We start from the raw sequence: 21,991 nt of genomic DNA, 5'->3' as shown, positions 1-21,991 counted from the left end.
ATTTCTATCTCATAATAAAACAGCACAGTACAAAAGTACCCATTCGTTAGATTTTCACATAAACCATCTCGATGCATAACACATTTTCATTAGGGACTTGACAATAACTTTTTACGAGATGTTTAAACAAATATTCGTTTCCCACATCTCAGCAACTATGTAGGGAAAAATCTAATTAAGTTAAATAAAGCAGGTGTTCATAATAATGTATAATAACAACGTGAGCTGCGGGCTAGGCGATAACATTGCGTTGGTTAGGGTTGTCAACGCTAAGTTATTGACATTAAAAAATATATTTTAATCTATATGTAATGCAAGAAAAAGTCATAAAGTCGTAAGAATAAATCTTTCACACAAACCTTTGTATTGAAAATATTATGATTAGAAAAAAACAAGCAAATTGTCACATAATTTCTTATGTAGTAAATACATTTACGCAAATTATAAAACAAGCTAAGAGATAAACGCAAATTTTCCGACCGCTCGAATTCTAGCAGCACGTATCAAGAAGAAATTTATATTTTTATAATATTAAAGACATTGATGCAACCCTAGCGCTAACCTTAAGCTAAGTCTGCACGAGTCTAAGCATTGCATTAGAATTTATACACTATTGTCGGGGAACGAGACTTTTCAGAAGTAAAACACACATTTTATTGGCAACTTTTTAGAAGTAGAAAGAGCTTCTGACAAATATTTTCATTCGTGGTCTGAATATGAATTTCAGGAACGTACAATACGACTTAGTTAAATTCTTGCTTGAAAATTTTAAATGTAACTTCTACGTTTCAATAGATACTTGATAATTTGTTTCTTTTTTACCAGACCTTAGAAAGCGCAATTTGCTATAAATTACTTATTTGAAAACGACTGTCTATATTTAATAGAATGCGCAAAAAATATATTATGTTTTATTTTTTATTTTCTGATACTATTGTTCCATTACAGTGTAGATATTTAAAATACCTACATAAATCTGTATTCAAAGGTTATCAGAGAAATCGCCAACAGCTTTTGAGTTCACCTTTTGTGCAATATTATAATACATTTGCATGAGAAACGATAATTTTAATATATTGTGAGTTGCGACTTGCGATACTTATTTTAAATGAAAGGAGCCGAGCGTCAAAACGTCACAAATAAATCTTATTAATCTGTGCTCGCAGTTTTGGCGCGAACACGACTTCCATTGTGTCAATATTGGCGTCAGTAATTATTTTAGATTAATTGCAATTATAGTTTCTACACTTTTCAGGACCCTTTTGAAATTTTTTATTAATGAAATTACTAGCTTACGGCTACAAGTGCTACAACCAGTGCTTTCTGAAACCTACCTATAGGTGAAAACAGATGAAAATCGGTATAATTTTGGATGTTTTTTTCGCGAACAGACAAACAGAGAGACGAGGTGAAGGTCTTTCTTTTATGAAATTCATTCATTACAAAATCAATTTATTAAGAAGATCTTATAAATAATAATAAATCTAATGGTACAGCCAAACAAAACAAAGTTTTTAACCAATCTGTTAGCCTTAAAAATTAAGTTGGAAATACATTTTTTTTATTTTTAATGCAGAAGCAAAACAAGAAACAATCCGGGTTTAGCAATAAATTATTAAAATATTGCATACTTATTTATGCATATTATGCAAATTTTATTTATCTCCGGCTTAATTAAGCGCATTCCTTTTACATTGGTATAAAATCGTATTTGACCACAATATTGCCATCCTTCCTTTACAACTATGTTTGAAGAACCAACATTATTATTATTAGCCTTTAGTTGATTTGGAATCGATTACAAAGACAATATTATATTAACTACACAAAGTAAGCTAAAAATTGTGTCTGCATTTAGTTCGTATTTTTATATTAAATATGAGAAACAAAGTTAATACATAAATTCGACGGATATCTAGAGGTAATCACAAAATAATGCGCTAATAAAGGTTATCAGATAATCTATGATGTTGATTTTAGACGTGAATGTTGCAGAAACCAATGCAAGAGTAACAAAAAAAATAAGGTAAGGTAAACCTGTCAAAAATGAATACAATCATAACCAAGATCATAACAGATAAGATATATATTTTTTTTGATTGGTAAGCCATTGCTCGACATAAAAGACATTTATTCGCTGTTCTTATCGTGAAGCTATACCTACTATACAATAAATGCAAAAAGACTGATTGAATCCTTAATTTTAAGGTTATTATTACAAGCACACCTACATTATCAGTGTATTATGTCACTATCGCTACCATTCACACTATAAACCAGCATTGTATATCAAACATTAGCATCAGTAGTCCGTATTAGATTTCAATGCAAATGAGATTGAGACCACACTCGATACACAAGCGACGACGTTTTTACATCGACGTCGATAAAAATCAACTTTTTGTCGATAAAAAGTTGATTTTATCGGGCACGAGTGACGGCTCATTTCGTGCCCGCCCTCCCGTTTATTGTTATTTATCGATAAATTAGTGATGTGTACAATTAGGTAACGTGAATGGTTCGTCGTTTTGCAAAATGGTTTAATTATGATTGTCTAACTACAGTTAAGAATTTGTATCCAAAAAAACTGTCTGGTCGAATTACTTGTGTAATGTTTTTTCTTTGTATTTGAACAGTAAAGTGTATATTAATGTTGTTTTAATTGTTATATATTATCCAAGTTTGAATGTAGTTTTTAACCGACTTCAAAAAAAAGGAGGAGGTTATCAATTCGGCCGGTATGTTTTTATTTTTTTTATGTATGTACACTGATTACTCCGAGGTTTCTGAACCGATTTACGTGATTCTTTTTTTGTTCGATGCGGGATGGTGTCGAATTGGTCCCATAAAAATTTTATTCGGATAGGCCCAGTAGTTTTTATTTTATGAGCATTTTTGTCTGTAGGTATTTGTGAATTTTGCAAGTGCAAGTTTGAAGTCGGTTGTTTTTAACGCAGTTATTACTTGTAAGTTTTTAACATCAACTGAGTAATACTTCGAGTTATTCAGCAAAGTCTATTCTAGGATTTGATTGTTAGATAATGGCATTACATTACATTTATCTTATCGTTGCATTTCTCTTTCAATTATGTACCTACATATAAATGTAGTGACGATCCTAAAATTTCCAATGTTATCATACATTAATTATTTTAAATATATCTACATTATATCTTGAAAACATAAAATTAAAAATTCACAAGATACAACGGTAGAGATTGAATAATAAATTGTACACAAGATTTTATCACATTAATAACTTCTTTGGTAGCGTCTCAGATAAAAAGGTCGAATTATCTCGATCCTTAAAAAGGAGAAAAATAATAAACACTTTAAAATTACAAGGCGATATAACTAAGTATATGATTATTTTTTTAAGAAGGTATTTCCCAATATATTTTTGTTATGAATATAATGTTTAATACATGACAGATAACATTTATTCACAATTATTACACGATAATAAATTAACATTCTATTTAGTTAGGATTTAAAACAATAATTTGAAGACAGAAAGAAAGAAAAGACATTTAATTCAACACACATGAAAGACTTAAAAAAAAAAAAAAAAAAAACAGAAAATTAAATAGAAAAACACAGTGAAATATAAAACATTAACATTAATTAGGTGTGATTCTGTGTGCTGAACAGGGACACCACTCACAGAATTAACAGGGGAATTTATCACAGAAGACACCGATTTGCAATCTACATAATAATATTATATTTGGACCGTGACAATCGTATCGTATTAACGGGTAACAAACATCACACAAACCGAACAATATATCAAGCATTTAACACATCATCGAACCAATAAAGAAACAAGAGTATGACTCACATAATAAAATCTTTACCTCACATATAAATCCTCAAAAATTATCACCAAAAAACTCTCTTTATACCAACTGTTGACAGCCACTGTGTCCGTTTAAAATTAATAGCGGTCCTACGTTTTTGGGCTACTATAATCAGAGGTGGTCCACCCTTGCGTCAACGAAATAAAAAACACTAATGCCCCAGTGATATCCTTTTAAATATTTTACCGTGTGAAATATGTATGTAATTAAATTTGGAATGCGCTAACATGGGATACATTATCTGTGGCGTCTGTTTTGAGTGAAACGATTTTTAAAAAGATAGCTATGTATTAACACTTCTGTGGTGTTGGCAGTAAAAAAATTATGGTAAAGTTTTTTTATGAAAATAGTATGAGACATTATATTTTCAAGAAGTCTCTTTGTTTACATGTAAAGGTAAATCTGTAGAAGGGTCAATTCTGTAGATACATTGAAAATATTCAAAAAATAAATAGCAGGGGGTGTAACTGTATCGATACCAAACCCAAATATGTCATTAAAAAAATTTGTCTGTCTGTCTGTGTGTCTGTCTGTATGTGAAGACATCACGTGAAAACTAACGGTTCGATTTCGATGAAACTTAGTACAATTATACCTTATTATCCTGGGCGTAAAATAGGATACTTTTTATCCTGGAAAAATACGTAGAAAAAAAATAAATCTTAATTTTTCAACTTTATCCATAGACGTTGGTTGTTCTGTAGAACCGCGAACACACGGTAGATATATTAATTAAGTGTTCTCACTAAGGAACTAAGGTACTAGGAAGACGTTTCTACGTCTTCACAGTTCAAAATGGAGAAATAAACCATCCACGCGAAGACCGACATCCGCGCGGACGGAGTCGCGGGCGGAAGCTAGTTATTTAAATATGCGTCTGCAAGTAAAATTACAGATTTCACAATTTGCATAACATATTAATTAAATTGATGTGAAACAAAACACAAAGTATGTAACTAGGTAAATTATTTCAGGACAAAAGTGTTTTTATGAGTCATTAAAAAAAGCTAGAGTACCGAACACTTAAATAAAATTAAGGGAATAACATCAAAATATTTTTATATGCACTTAGTTACATTGCCAAAAAAATACATAAAAAGTTTAAGAAGAATACTTATGATTCGCTAATTATACTACTGAGAGCTACTTTAGAAGACTTGGAGAGAGGTCAAGCAAATGCTCTTACAAAGAAATAACATGAAAATTAGCTGATGTAAATAACTGAAATATTTTACTCACATTTTTTACAATGTTTTCTTGTAAAAGAAGAAGACAAAAAGAGTTTTTTTCTACATGAAATAAGAATATGTTTTGTTTTTATAATTTCTAAAACAAATATTTTTTATGGGAACTATGAAATAAATGCCAACTTTCAAATAAAAGATTTATATTAAATAAAGGTTGCACGTAGGTACTTACTTAAATAAATGAAAAGTGTGAAAAAAAAATAAGTTTACCGGCTTGTAATTTTAAAATTTTTTATATTTCACAATAAAGTAACTACATCCGTAAGCTAAACGATTTCCTACACGAATAAATCTACATGTATTTTAATTAGTGGGATGTTTGTTATTTACATTGTTTAACATTCAGTAACACGACACAATTTAAAACGGTTGCGTCTCATTCCCACGACTTTCTAAGAAACATACGTTTATTGGAAAAATGAACAAATTACCTATACCAAGAAGCTTTAGTTTTAACGTGCGATACGATCTTCACCAACTTTGAAAAAGAGGTGTTTGATGTATGTTACTTACTAGTATAAATTACGACTTCTATGAGAGTCAATTATTTATTTACATTGCAATTAATTTTGTAATGGAGAGGAAATGATATATTGCAAGGTTGTTACCTACCCTTAAGAATGTTACAATATGTAGTATAATATTAATAGCTGTAATATTTAAACTCCGAAATATTCAGAACTGGAGAAACTTGAAAATGGGACGACCCGGAAGGCAATAGCTACAAATCATCAAAATCGTTTCAACCAGGCGAAAATTCTGGGGTAACATTCCTAAAAAAATTACAGTCGAATCATCAAGCTCCTTCTTTTTTGCAGTCGACTGAAAATATAATAATGAATAAATATCCTTTTAAAATGTAAACAATGCCCAACAAAATCTCCAACTATAACTAGTGAAACTTATCTCAGTACATTCAATATTAGTGTATTATGCATTCATTGCAGTCACCCCACAGTAACGTATGCAAAACAGCCTCGGGATGTACGACCAATAAATAAACACGAAAGGGGTGAAATTAAATATTCATTTTTAGTGATGTGCGGATTGTCGATGATTGGATAAAAGATTACGCTTGTTTCTATTGATCAAGACGTGTTTATGCTATCCAAGCGCATTGTAATGTCTGATGCGAAGTTTCTCAATCGAGGGTACCTAGTCGAAATTCAGTCAGAAAAAGTATATAATTTCTTTAGAAGAGATAATAATCATTCAAGTGCTTTGATGTTTAAAATCGTAAGCAGTGCTTAAATAGGGTTTTACATATAGATTATGTGAACTGTTCCTTCCGATAGTGATAAACTATGTTAAGGCCGAAACCTATTACAGGATAATATACCATAACTAAAACTAATATATCGATAAAAATATAGTACATCACTACACATTCTAATATCGTAATAGGCAGGGTAAAGACCGAAGCAACTTGTACAACATCACCAAATTAGCCGAACGATGTGCACTAGCCCTTAGGCAAACATAGGGATGGCAAAAATAACTATTTATAGGTAATTGTACTTGTGTTTTTTTGGGAACTTCATCATGTTATTATTTATATTTAAAGTTGTTGAGTTTAAAGTAAGTAAAGTACCTAAAAGAGAGGTACTTACGCAAAAAATAATTTAAATTTGGTATTGGTATTTTTTCAAGCACATTACGAAATCAAAAAAAGTTAAAAGCGGCAACCCTCAGACATATACGTGCAAATGTTTTGTATGCGACGCCTTATAAATGATTTTATCCGGCATGTTTGTGTGAAATATTACTTTGTAAAATTGAATTGGACACAATCTGGCCGAGAATGTTTAGAACACATGTGCTATTTAAATCCCCAATCTAATATCGGTGTTATAGGGTAGGTACATGTACAATTACTTGGAAAACTTATTAGTTTTTTATTCATTATAAAGCTATTACGGCTTACAAATCCATTGCCTGGGTACAAATGTATGAAACATCAAGTTTAATAACAAAGTATTACCCTTAGTATTACCTAATAATAATTTAAAGTGCGATTGTCAATTTTGAATTCGATACGCATGGTTTGTTTTGTATGTTTATCACATGTTGATAAGATTATCAAGTCCCAATAAATGCATAATTTTTATTTATATTTAATAATATTCTTGATTTTTTTTAATCAAGTAGCATTATGCGAACTACAAATCTATTATATTTTGTAGCTAGCTATAACTATGGCTAATGGCTGATGTCTCAGCATAAATATTAATATAAGTACCTATGTAGGTACTTTTAAACATCACGGAAGAATCTTCATAATTACATCATGTACATTCTCTGTTTAGAAATATTTAACAACCCAACAATAATTAAAAACCACATAAATAACCGCTTGTCTCTCTGACTGTCCACACATTAGTCAAAGTAACATTATGAATGTTGCTCATTGTACGCGACATTTTTTTCATCGACACTGATTGTGATCGCGACACGTGTTTTGTGACAAAATTTAAATTAAACACCATAGACACAGAATATTGTATACCATAGACTAACAACGAGCTTTTTCATTTCTGTTTTGACTTGTCTTTGACCTCGCTTTTTACTGTGACTTTGTTTTGACTAAACTTTTCAGAGAATTGAGTTTATTGCTTAATTTTATAGAGGTTCTTTTAGCGACCCCAGGCTTCGTCTGTTGCATGTGTCCCTATTTTTAGCAGGGAACATATTATTTTTAACCGACTTCAAAAAAGGAGGTTATCAATTCGGCCGGTATGTTTTTTTTATCGTGTTTTTTGTGTTGTTTATCGTGTTTTTTGTGTTGTTTGTGTTTTTTTAATCGGTGTACACTGTACACCGATTACTCCGAGGTTTCTGAACCGATTTACGTGATTCTTTTTTTGTTCGATGCGGGATGGTGTCGAATTGGTCCCATAAACATTTTATTCGGATAGGCCCAGTATTTTTTATTTTATGGGCATTTTTGCAAGCGCAAGTTTGAAGTCGGTTGTTTTTAACGCAGTTATCACTTGTTTCAATTAGTTTAGTTTTTAAAAGATTCCTATGTTACCCTTTGCGCTCTAGTTATATCTTTGTTAAAGTTAAAGTACCTATGTATATATGTATTAATAAAATATAAATAAAATAATTTAATCACATCAAAATTACAATAATATTATCATTTTTTAAAGACTTTCGTCAGCACTTCTTGGCAAAGTAACATGAGTCATATTATTTTCCTAACACAATGACCAAGACTTTAACTCAATAGTTTACTGATTTCCAAATCGATGGTAATCGTCGAAGAAGTTTAATTGAATAAATAAATGTTTGAATTTGAAAAACTCTACTTCTCTATGTTTACAGTTCATCTCACACGATTAATATGTTTGAATTTGAAAAACTCTTTTTCTCTATATATGTTTACAGTTCATTCTCAGACGATTAATATTATTGTTTTATCGATTAAAAAGTATCGTTGTCATAATCATTACTACATTTAGTAGGAACAACATCAACCATAATATAATTGTGAAAGAAACCTGAAGAATTTACATAACCCTACCACCTTTGGCACCTACCAAACCCACACTATTTACCACCATTTAAAACTTTCTACACATGACCGAACAATATATCTCTTCTAATTACTATTAGCGTCTTATTTATCACGCACTCAGTAATTAGAGGGTAATTGGCACTCATAGATAACAATCTCATTATTTCTAAAAGCCTATTCATCATTGGCCCACGTTTGTAGAACACTTGTAAGGTGCGATTAGCATTTTTTGTAAGTATGTACTGTATAGATAATCAAGATTTACTGTAGAGATAAACTTGTAAAGAGAAAATTATCTGTCTACATTGTTTTGTAATATTGGTACCTTTGGTGTTATTTTTTTATATTTTATAGTTAGCATTTGCATTTAATATGCGATTCCTTATCATTGTGTCATGAAAGAAATTGTCTGATTTATAAAAACTACATTTATACTATGACTTCGCCCTTAATTATTTCATTAATAGGCATGTTAATAGAGCCTTTACTTTAATTCCAAAAAGACAACCTTTCTTAGCTAGTAGCTTTTTAACATTTTTACAAAAACACATTATAATATATATTTACACAAAAATTAAGTCCTTAAGGCTAAAATAAAGAGATACATCTTTACACCTTTTACAAATAACATCATCAAAATAAATGATGTACAACATTATCCAAGATGAGTGTAACCGGTCGCCGACGTTCTGAAACGTGTGGAGCGTTTATTTAAATTCTATACTGGGATAAGCTTGTTAACTTGAATATTCTTGTGAAATTACTGGACGCTAGCTAGATACGCATTTATAGTACCGGATGGAACGAATGTGATGATAAATTTTTATTTGCTCAAATCAAAAAAGTAAAAAAAAAATATTTTTTTATTTACGAGTTCAAATTATAATTGGTCAATTAAATATAACAAACTTTTAATAATAAGCTGTTAGCCTCAATATTTTACTTGAAAAAATGTCGTAAACTGACTTGCTTTTGAATTCGCTGTAACACTTGTCACAAAAAATGCAACTTTGTATTTACGTCTCTTTTTCCTCTAGAGAAACAACAAAACCTCTTCATTCTTTTCTAAGTAATACTTGTTTTTATTTATACCTAAACTTAACTTAAATATCAATGACAACAGCTAGCCTAATCATATATTTCTTTCTTCATGACAAGGAGTCAATTTCGCATACCTAGATATTGTTTTATCAGCATCATTTCAAATCTGGAAGCTTCTAGAATATCTATAATATATTTTTTATAATTCGAAGATTATAAACATCCATTTCCACTACATAACGGTCATCTCATCTCAGTGTTTACACTTCATTCATTTGTTTGAATTGTCGCTTCATCTGGCGTAATGATAACATTATTCAATGCGAAATTGTTACGCAATGAGTGCCTTTTGAATGTATACAATTGACACATTTGCTTCGATAATCTGTGTAGGATTGATTTAACCTGTGCACAAAATAGATAACCTAAAGGATCGTGATAAAATCTTAAACCCATTTTACATAGAGTTAATTAGAAATCTTAAATAAATCCTCATACCATTTTTTTTTTCAAAACTTAGAACTCATGCGAAAATACCTAAAAACCTATACAGATAACTGATGCAAAATTTCCAACTCCGGGCTATTTCTGCATTAAAGTATAGAATTAAAACGCAACACCCTACATTCATTGATAAACGATATTGTTTATAGATTACCTCAATACGTAAAGTCCTTTGTCGTAACAGGCTTTAAATAATTTTAATATAAAATAAAGAATACAAAATTTAACAAGAAATTACTTGCAATTAATTACATCCCAACGCGATTTCTTAACTTCCTATCTCCTGGACATTAAGCGTTATCAAATACAGAAGGCTTACATCGAAGAAAAATGTCATTCATAAACAATAAATTAGATAAACAGCCAGCAAAAGTGCTCATTATCCAAACATTTTATCAACAAAGTATCTCCCAGACTATCATCATATTCATTACCACACTTTTACACCTAAAATAACTACGCAGAAATTATGCGCCTACTAAAGATTACGAACTCGAATAAAAACTCTTTACCGCCGCATAATTTATCCTTTTTGTTCTAAGTAAGGAGGTTTTTTCTTTTTCTTATACGGCGATTAAGCTTTTAGCGTGTAGTGTTTAATTCGACTGGACTTGACTTCCTTGCTCTATTTATATTAAATTGGCCAAGTGCAAGTCGTGCTTGTAATAATTATTGTTGCGTAAATCGTAAATACTTCTGTGTTACAAAGTGGGGTTGGATGCTGGGTAGATTTTGTAGTTTGTATTGAGATATTTAGATTCTAAGGACGGATAAAAAGTTGTAGAGACGTTTGGATAGTTATGGAAATAGATTGAAATCGTTTACAATGCTTTTCGGAGAAGGCATTTGGGATTATGCCTGAGTTAAAACATTAATAATTATACCCCATTTAATCTAGTTCTAATAAATATCAAACAAAAATGCACCATAAAAGATAATTGTATACTTCTTTTTTAACAATTATTAAAATTAAACTAATAATATTAGAACATTTATAAGAACTGAAAACAATAAATCATAAATGAAAATCTTATTCAAACGGGAACACTCTTTTAAATGTCAGAATTTTCATGAGCCGTGGTAATTTGTGGTAAATATAAGGTCACTCGTAATAGCGGCGCAAGTAAAATACAGCCCAGCAATTATATTCAATTTTCTTTTATCTGTGGCGAAATTTTTTATATCTATGATCACAGCTAATTTATTGTCATAAAAACATGTATTTAGCGGGAAAACACTCACATTTGTCAACTGAGCTTTGATGTAGAATGTAACCGTTTCCGCACACTAAAATTATTTATACTCGCCTCCGAGTAGCGCAGGAATTACAAACCTTTGGTGTAATTAGATCAATCATTTTAAAAATTATACTTCTTTATACATTTAAATTAAAGTTTTAAAGTTTATTAAAGTGCCCTATTGAAACGTTCACTTAAAAACTAAAAACAAACTATTGCTATCTGCTATTGCTAATTGCAAATGATGCGTACCTACTTGAAAACTAGTAATATTTAGTGCGATTTGATTATTTTACTTAAACTCAAACTCAAACTCAAACATTTATTTATTCAATTAGACTTCTTCGAGAAGCACTTTTGAAACGTCAATACATATTTTTAACATTTACCACCGATTCGGAAAGCAGTATCTATGGAGAAGAATCGGCAAGAAACTCCATAGTTGCTCTTTTAAATCATTTCAGTATTACAATTTAATTTTACAAAATATGTAAGTAACTGTACGTATATATCATAATATGCCAAAGAACTGTGTTACATTATAGTACTTTAAGTATCGATACCTTCATCTAATTTTATCAACGTGAAGTAGTTTATTTAATATTCGCTGAAATATAACTACCTATGCCTATTTTAAATAGAGCTGTTGTTAACTGTTGTACTTATAGTTACTTCAATTAAAGAACTACCTAATTTATGATTTTTTGTTTGTCGCATTTAAGTCTGCTTGAATCATAATTTAATTTTATTGCTTTAAATATTTTAAAGCTCAAAAATGTTAGGCCGGGCGAAGAACAGCTTTAACAAACATTTAAGTACCCAATCATGCATAACTATGAAGTATATTCCATGTATTAATCGAAGTAATTAATTAAAAAAGGTTTACCCTTCCTGAAAAAGTGTACTAGCACAAAATAACTTTCGCCGGCTTTTGTTTGACTATTTTGTAAACACCACGATAAGTTTACTCGGCAGCTAAACTTTTAAAAATACAGTCTTTAAACTGTTAGCCGTTGCATCTGGTTAAATAGTAATAAAAGCTAATATTAAAGCTTTTACGCATTTCACTGGTTATTTTTTTGTTATGGCAAACCTTTTGTAGTTTCTTATTTATGTTTTGTATTTTTTCTTAATTTCATACGTTAAAAAATGCAGTTGCGGCATAGAATATAATAATTCTTTAATGTGATATTGCGAGTTGCGACTAATAGGTAGGGGTAATTATTATTAAGGACTAATTAATTTTTTTATGATAGTTTTTTCTATGTTCGTTTTCCCGGCTGGAATATTAGATCTATAATCATTTAGTTATTGATAATATGTAATTAGAATTTACAGTTATTAATAAATTAAAGTATATATCCTTTCTTCCGTTAATATTATATGTAGAGTAAAAACATCTATTTTTTACTATTATAAATGAAGACAAATAACTTCCGATTAATAAAATAGTAACATTACATAATTTTTATTTCATAGAACATGGCAATATTGGAATACGGTAACATATAGGTGAGTAATCGTTTGCCAGAATCTAAATATGAACATAGTCATGATGAATTAAATTGATATAAATTAACGGTCTTCAAAAAATCGTCATAATTCATTGATAATATGATTCCTTTAATCTTAAAATGAAAAAATGGAACAATTAAAGTATAAACATATTCTAAGAGGATAGTTCATTTTTTCTATGATTAAACTTAAGATAAAAATATGAGGGTACATATCAAACTGTCTTCAACTGCTTTCAGCAACAGTCTCTAGAAAACCACTTCGACTTCAGTCATACCTATACTTTTTTTTTACTTTACATAATATAGGAAAATCATCAATTGATTAAAATTATGTATGTTGTTTACTACTAAATGATATACTTAAGTGGTCGGTTATACATAATATACCTATTAATGTCGGTAAGTGAGATTGGATATTATTAACATAAAATAAATCAAATATTTCTGAATTTCATAAACATTAGGTACCTACACATATATATGGCAATAATAAATAAGGTGAACATTTCATTATACGTCCTCTTACTTTTTAAACCTATAAATTCATATGATGATCTCAATAACCAGCCATGGTTAATTTTGCCAGCCAGTAGGTATACACGGGGTAAACTCTATGGAAAGATGAGGCCTCTGATCGAAGATTTCCTATCCATAAATCATACGTATTGTGAATACACGTTGTTTATTAACTAAAATGTAAATCCATGTAGTAAATCTATGCTCCATCAATTCAGATTTGTTTTTAACCTCGCGTCAAACAATCTAGTTAAGCGTAAACATTACATTATTTATGCGTTCAACTATTTTTAACAAAGTCGAATCATGACTATGATTCCTGAACGACTTTTTGCAATTATCCTTTTTGGAAAATTTTGAAAAAATATTTTTCATTTTTTATGTGCAAAATGATTTGATAAGATTTTGACATAGTAAAGAAGTGGACGATATCTCAAGAAAAGAGAGCTTTTAACTTATACCTTATTGCTCTTCTTATTATTAAAATATGAGACGATGTTTTTTTTTTCATATTTTTTATAAATATTTCCGAAACGTGTTTTCTTTAAGTACAATAAAACTTAAGTATAATAAAATTCAAAGTAACTGAAAGACAATGAGAATGCCACTCCAATTAAATAATAACAATAGACACAAAAATTTCATGATTTGGTTATTTTTAACAATGCAAAAATTCCGCAAACTATATTATATTACAATAACAAGAAATATGTTAATTACAAACTATTTGCTGAATTTAGTTTATGAATGTGACGATTGATGGAAATAAACTGACATAGATTAAAATAATACTACGAAAGCTTTGGCGCAACACTCTACATAACTTTAAAGTACTATCAAATACAAAAGTAGAATTCATTTTTTTATTTTTATTTAACCCTAGATTACTACCCTTCGTCGATTCGACGACGCGTCACCAAAAAAATCGCTATAACTTTTACGCGCGCGACCGTATGGTTTTCTAACTTCAGCTAATCTCAGCCAACCCGTTGCGCTTGCGATGGACGGTAGTGCTTTGTGCGTGGCAGGTCCACACGCGCTGTTCCAGCAACCATGGCTCGTCACATCGACGAAGGTTAGTATTAACGTAACTTTTCGTACTATTTAGTTAAGTTAAAATTACGTTATTTTATCTTTTATAATGGTGCCTATTATTTTATTTTTTAGATACGATTCATATGTTAGTTTTAGAAGTTGAAAGCGATGAGGAAAATTCATCTGAGAGAAAGCCTGAAGACCACATTGAGGCTGAAGAGGCATGAAGCGGAGGGTGATGATGAAGTTTATACTGTAAATAAAGAGCAATTTCCAGATCAAAATTATGAGGCAAGTAGTAATACATCTCCCCACGTTCTATTGAAGACGAGACACCTAGCACTTCAGCTGACCCTAGCGATTACAAGACCATCGCGTACCATTCTTCTTGGGAAAGAAAAACACATATAATGGTCATCACAACAGTCATGGTCACAAATCAGAAGACCTTCAAAGAACATAGATACATAGCTCGTGGGCCTGTACGCTTTTTTCAAGATATTTTAGATCCTCTTCAATGTTTTTCAGGTATAATAACTGGTGACATTACTGATACTCTGTGGGACTCAATTACATAAATTTTAAACATGCCAGGAAGGAATAATGTGAAAGTTATAAATGAGACTGAGCAAACTAATACTGCTAATGTGCCTCCATAGCAAACTAAAATAAACATATATGCTATATGTCTCTCCGTAAAGCAAAGGTAGACCTAAAAATAGATGCACTTAGTGTAAAAAACGTTGTGTGGGGAACACAAACTTGATGTGTGTCACAAATGAGAGAGATGTGGAAGAGCATTAAAAGTCAAGTTCAGCTGACGTCAAGAAAAGATGGCTTACTATCACCTCATTTAAGCGATCCTGATAAGATAAACGCGCACTTCCTTAATATTCCCGGGATTAATCAATTATCTTTATCTACTCTTTCATTCTACGAGTTTCACCGTTACAGTGATAGCATTTTTGAACTGCGGACTGTCAATGAGACAACGGTACTGAAGGCGATTAACGAATTAAAATCCCAGGCGGTTGGTATTGACGGCATCTCCCTTGACATGCTTCTCCTTACAATTTCAAAAACATTGCCCATACTAACACACATCGTAAATACATCGATCCGTACACACATCTTTCCTGATCTATGGCGCCATGCCATAGTATGCCCTATCCCAAAGAAAGAAAACCCGGATGATTTCAAAGATCTACGCCCCATCAGTATACTTCCCTGCATGTCCAAAATCCTAGAAAAAATTGTGCACAACCAGCTCATGGAGTTCTTGGAGTCAAATAACATCCTTCCTGACCGACAATCTGGTTTCCGAAAACACAGAAGCACTTCAACTGCATTGATGGACGTTGTTGATGACATTTTGGGAGCACAAGATAGAGGAATGGCTACGGTTCTTTTGCTTCTCGATTACACTCGCGCATTTGATACTATAAATACCGATTTATTGCTGTCAAAACTAGCATACTATGGTTTAAGTACAAATGCTGTGAAATGGTTTAACAGTTACCTCAGTGGTAGAACTCAAAAGGTTTCAGTTGCAACGGAAGATGGCAGTAAACGCTTTTCTGACTGCAAAAGTATATCGAGGGGTGTTCCCCAGGGATCAATATTGGGACCTCTATTATTTATCCTGTACAGTGCCGATGTAGTGTCACGCATAAAACATTGCAATTACCAAATGTATGCTGACGATATGCAACTGTACATATCTTGCTATCCTAATGAGACACAAAATGCCATAAACCAAATTAATTCGGATTTAAATAGTGTATTTACATGGTCCGTAGGTAATTCTTTATTTTTAAATTTATCGAAAACCAAATTTATGCTTCTGGGAAGCCCTAAGATGGTAAAAGCGATTGAGCAATTTGATCCCAAAATAGTAGTTGATAATAATTTAATCGAGCGTGTACACGAGGCAAGGAATTTAGGCTTATTATTTGACGAGAATTTGAGATTCGAAAAACATATAAATAATACTATTTCTAATTCTTTTTATAGGTTAAAAATTTTGTATAAAATAAGAAAATATATAAATTTAAATTTACGTATCAGTCTATGTGATTCCCTTGTATTGTCGAAATTTAACTTTTCGGATACTGTATATGGCCCTAGACTGCTTAGCCGTACTAGAACAGCAATACAACGCGTCCAGAATGCCTGCGCACGATATTGCTGGAACGTCCCACCTAGAAGCCACATCAGTCCCTATCTTAAAGACGCCAATATTTTAAATATGGATGGACGTAGGCAATTACATTTTGCTACTTTATTATTTGGTTTAATGCACAAAAAAATACCATTATATCTATATAAAAAATTAGCTTGGTTAGGTCAACGAAGCGACCTAAAATACAAAACCAGATTTGCCAGCATAAAGCTATCAATACCCATGCACCACACTGCATCATTTAGAGGCGGTTTCACATACAGCGCCACTAAGTGCTGGAACAACCTTCCACCACCCCTGTCTGAAGTAAAAAGTATTACAAACTTTCGATTTAAATATAAAAAACATTTATTAAATACGCTGTACCAGCCTTAGTGCCGTTGATGTGTCCCGCTGTATCTGTATAGGTATATCTATTATCTACGTATATTATATCATACTTCTTATTGTAGTTATTTATTATTCTTAATTTATTATTTTTCTATACATATATTTTTATAACACATACTCATATTCTTATATTATATAAGTAGTTAGTACAAATATCTTATAAATATATATCTCACACTTATCACTATTTCATCATATATGTTATATATTATATTATCTATTTAAAAAAAAAAAAGCTGTAACTCCAACCGTCGCAACCGATAGGGGCTCCTGAAAATCAGTGCTGTTAGTGTTCCTATGGGGCACTACAGTTTTTAACTGAGTAGTCCCTTTTGATGATAGACATTACCACGCAGTTCTTTGTTGTTGTTTTTAGTTATATTTTTTAAGTTTAGTTATAAGATTTTTTATATTATTTTATTTGTAAGTTTTATTAGTTTTTAAGTTCTATTGGTTTTTTTGTTTTCTTTTTTTAATTATGTTTGTTTTTTTTTGTATCTGTGTGGTGTGTTTTGTTGTCAATAAATGTTTTTATTATTATTATTATTTATTATATTATTAAATGTTTTAGATCCTAAGCTATTATCAAAATTATATTTTTAATTAATTTTCCAGATATTATTTTTGTAATTAATAGTTTATTTCGAGCAATTTAGAGGTATATATTATATGTACGGAATTTTTCAAAAAATATAAGAATGTTCATAAAGCGTGTAAACTGTGATCTCATTTTGATGACTGTTTGAATTAAAACTATGTTAAAATAAATATTTTAGTATTTTTATATGTAGATTAATACATTGTCCTTAAAATAAAAACATAACTACAAATATATTTTTTTAATTAAACCCCTAAATCCCCTCCAATAAACAGCGTAGTCGAAACGACGAAGGTTAGTATTAAACGTTGAAAAATAAGGTTAGTGTTCTAGGGTTGAACTAAAAAAAAATAATTAATTTTATACTTCATCGTAAAATCAATGTCATTTAGTACTTACCACCAGTTGGCCGATACAGCTTGCAGCAGCAACAATATTGCACACAGAACTTTCCAAAAATTCATGGTGCTTTATTGTTTATATAAAGCCACGTACAAAATTCCTCCCCGAACACTTCAAAAAAATTCCACACCCCACAAAACCACCGCAAAACTCCAAAAAACAAAAGCTCTCATAACATTTCAAATAATTTGCAACATAAACACTGTTAAACCATAAACACAGAAACAAAGAATAACAACAATGTGTCCATAAAATAATTCAAAAACACAAAATAAAAAATAAGTAAAACTTTTAAACAAACTTTGTGAAAGTTTGTAGGTACTGGCCGTAACTCGGTCTATGTAAAAACAAAACTCATAAAACTGAATGGCGGGTTATTTAAAAAAGGAATCGAAATTTTTTTTTTACAAAATTCGAAAGACTTGTAGTGAGTTGCGTTCTGCCGACGCGCTTGCGACCCGCGCGGATGGGAATACAAAACCAGACTGGCTTGCTTTTAAGTCGTTTGTAAGTATTCCATAGGATTCGCCGTAAGGGGAAGGGTCGCATTGGAGGGCGTGTAAATGCAATACGCTGCACGAGTTCATCCTTAAAAGCCCTCACCACGAGCGACTAGCGACTAACCAACACAAAAGAAATTTGCAAACAAAAACACAAAGCGATCGATTTTCAAATCTAAATACGCGCGGTCCACAGGTAAAAAAAACTTAGACACAGATAATAAATTCGCAGCTTATGTCACGGCCGCGTAGTAAAATGCAAAAATACAGTCACTTATTTGCAAATTATATGATCGAAAGGCGATTATATCGCGGGGCGTCCGTAAACGGTCGCGTAGTAGGAATTTATTACGGAAATCAGTAAAATCTCTTGCGAGTGGCTCAGAGATCGCATATATTATAATTAAAATCGAATGCAACATGAACGAGTACTTATTGTGGACGGATAAAGATAATTTCAGATTTGCATAGAACTCTTATGTGGATGTTGACGGGTTCCGCGTTAAAACGTTTCTAGGTTTTACATTTTATCTATAACACTAAGCTCGAGGTAACAGTAAACTAAATGAAACCTTTTAAGTATGATCGACGTTCGACGTTTACTAAAACCATGATAAGGTTTAAGGTTTAAAGACATTTATTCCCACTAAGACATTAAGTCACTTACATGAGAAACTTAAATTTTAAACATAGGTATTTATAAAAAATATCATTCGTTAGTTAAAAATTTAGAGTAAGTTACATACTATAAACATAAGTTTAGGTTAGGTACTCATTCATTGCATTCAAAGTTTGAGCGTGTGGTCTTCCAGGATGTGTTTCGCTAATTGTTTTTTGAATACAATGAATGAGTTTACACTTTTTAATTTGCTTGGCAATCCGTTATAGAAACGTGCTCCCTCGTATGTTGCCGTTCGCGTTCCATAATTCGTTCTTTTAATATATCTTTCTGATAAGTTTGTAAGTCGGATTCGACGAAAGGTTTTAATTGATACAATTATTTAAAAGCGCTTTAAGTGAAGGTGTAATGGACATAATATGAGTAAGGAAACTGTTACTTTTAAAAAGGTCGTAACTGTCATACTGACCTGTTTTGGTTCTTTAGATTTTATCGCGGCTTCTATAATTTTATTTCTCTGAGTAGGAATGTCTTTAACTTCTTTTTGAATGATAGTAAAAGTTAAAATGTATCGATTCAATGAGTTAAAATTATAAATGCTTGAATATTTACAAAATTTATTTAAATTGTTATATAAATAACCCTCAATCAGAATGTTCCCGTTGCTATCATTTATCTGTTTTTTTTTGGTACTTATGACTATGAGTTACATGAAATTAAAAAAAACAGATATTATAAAAAAAATATATAAAAATCACAAAACACGGTCTCTACTCTCTACATATTTTGTTTAGAAACATACGCATACCTTCCTCAGGCGATACATAATATTTTGTATTTGTGAATATGGCTCTTCTAAGCTAGGGTAGACTGGGTACGGTTGAAACAATTTCACTTATAACGGCCATAACTTTGCTGTTTATAACCCGAGCGATGAAAAATATATGTTAAATAAAAGAGCATGTATCTGTCTACTATTAGGCGCTATGATTTTAGTTCCATGTTTATTATTTTTTATAGTAGATCAAATTAAAAAAATAAATCCGATTTGTTTCAACCGTCCCCATACCAGGGGCGGTTGAAACAGTGATTGGGGTCAGTTGAAAAATATGCGAATAATACAAAATATAGCATTAAAATATGTTTTATTGATTGTTTATTTTAAATCTAACAATAATTAAGTAACTCTATTACAATAAGGTCTGCTCTCTATATATGGTGACATACAAACAAGACAGAAGTACCTACTCCTCATCTTCTGATGATATCTCTTCTTGTATTTTTTTATTTTTTGCTTCTTCGATGTTACTTTTACATTTTCCTCCATGAAATGTCTTCCTTTTTCGTCAATCCAATCGCTTCTTCACTTGCTTAGCTCTAGTTCGTTTCAATATTAATTCTTGCTCTTTTCTTATGTTGTGTCAGTGAAAAGTGTAAACTTTCTGAGTTTTTTCCCTCTATTATTATACCTTCTGTTGTTATATCCTCTATTATATCCCATTTTTTTATTTTCTTGCTCGCCAGAGTCATCTCGCATTCGAATTTACCTTAGAAGCGAATAATTGTGCTTCTCTGCCACTTTTCGCAATGATTTCCGGTTTTCACTTCCTCATACACGTCTTTGTACTTTGAAAAGTATATTTATCTTCCCGAAATATCTTTAACACGTACTATTGGCATTTAAAAATACAAAAAATAATTAAAACAATGTTTCAACCGTACCCAAAAAAAATGTTTCAACCGTCCCCAACTCCTACTTTAGGTAAAATACATTTATAGTAATTGTAACAACAAGGATACACAAAAACTAGTCACAATGTCAAATTCCACAAGATTCACTTCAAACAAAAACGCACACTTAATACTGTCACTAAAATAGATACGCCAATAATTGGAAAAATCTTCGAGCAAAAATACTTACTTTTGGTCATAAAAACACAATAGGGTCTTATAAAATCAGCTGAAGCGCGCGGAGATCGACGCAACATTGTGGTTCGTGTTTAGAACAGTTGTGCGCTTCATTTTCCCCTTGGACCCCTAACCCCCCCACCAACGGTTTGCGAGATATTCGTGTTGTTTCAACCGTCCTTTGTTTCAATCGTACCCAGTCTACCCTACATTGTATGTCAGTGCATACATATTATAAATATATTAACATATTTATAAATTGGCCCTTTACTTTACAATCCTCTACATGGATAGAGCATAAAATGTACATTATAGTGTGAATTATATGAAACTGTTATCAGTTTGAGTAAATAGCTAATTTTATTACATAAAGTAGATTAGTCCACTATTTGAAAAAAATCATAAAAAGCTGACTAATACTGTATTATGCTGATGAACATTTTAATTTTGCTTGCTATTACGTTAAGTACCTACATTATATTTATAACATGTTCAAATCGTTCACTCTTATTAATTCACAAAACTTTAGCCGATGAACATCAAGAAGATTTAACATCAAGGATTTCAAACCGAATAAAGCGCCGTACCCACTTACAAGGCGAGCTACAAAAACACATTTCATAAAGCTATTCATCCACAATCAAAACGATAACACCGTTCGCAAATTGACAACATCTTTCAACAATTCGCTGCCCGATACAACTAATTACGAGCCGATATAGTTTCATGGGAAAGTAGCTGTTATAATAATAGGGTTGTGGACGATAATTGCAATTCGGGAATATCCGTAACTGTTCATATAGGGTGTAGGGTAAAAAACAGACAATGGGGCTTACCTGGCTTGGGCCATGTTTACGATGGGCTGTAAAACTGTAATTGAAGAGATCAAACGCGCCGCCCGGGCCCGTCGCTCG

The 21,991-nt window shown here is 31.2% G+C and overlaps 1 protein-coding gene across 1 annotated transcript in view; it reads right to left on the bottom strand.

Moving 5' to 3' along the window:
• Positions 1-18,522, bottom strand: part of LOC123703147 (protein Wnt-4-like) — a 61,136-nt gene extending 42,614 nt beyond the window's left edge. The window contains exon 1 of the mRNA XM_045651049.1: positions 18,048-18,522. Within this exon, the coding sequence (XP_045507005.1) occupies positions 18,048-18,112 (65 nt within the window). The 5' untranslated portion in view covers positions 18,113-18,522. The remainder of the gene's footprint in view (positions 1-18,047) is intronic.
• Positions 18,523-21,991: the final 3,469 nt, after the last annotated feature.

Source organism: Colias croceus, chromosome 25 (genome assembly GCF_905220415.1).
Source record: "Colias croceus chromosome 25, ilColCroc2.1".
Lineage (NCBI taxonomy): Eukaryota > Metazoa > Arthropoda > Insecta > Lepidoptera > Pieridae > Colias > Colias croceus.
The sequence above is the reverse complement of the archived record's forward strand: the minus strand, read 5'-3'. Positions and strand labels throughout refer to the sequence as shown.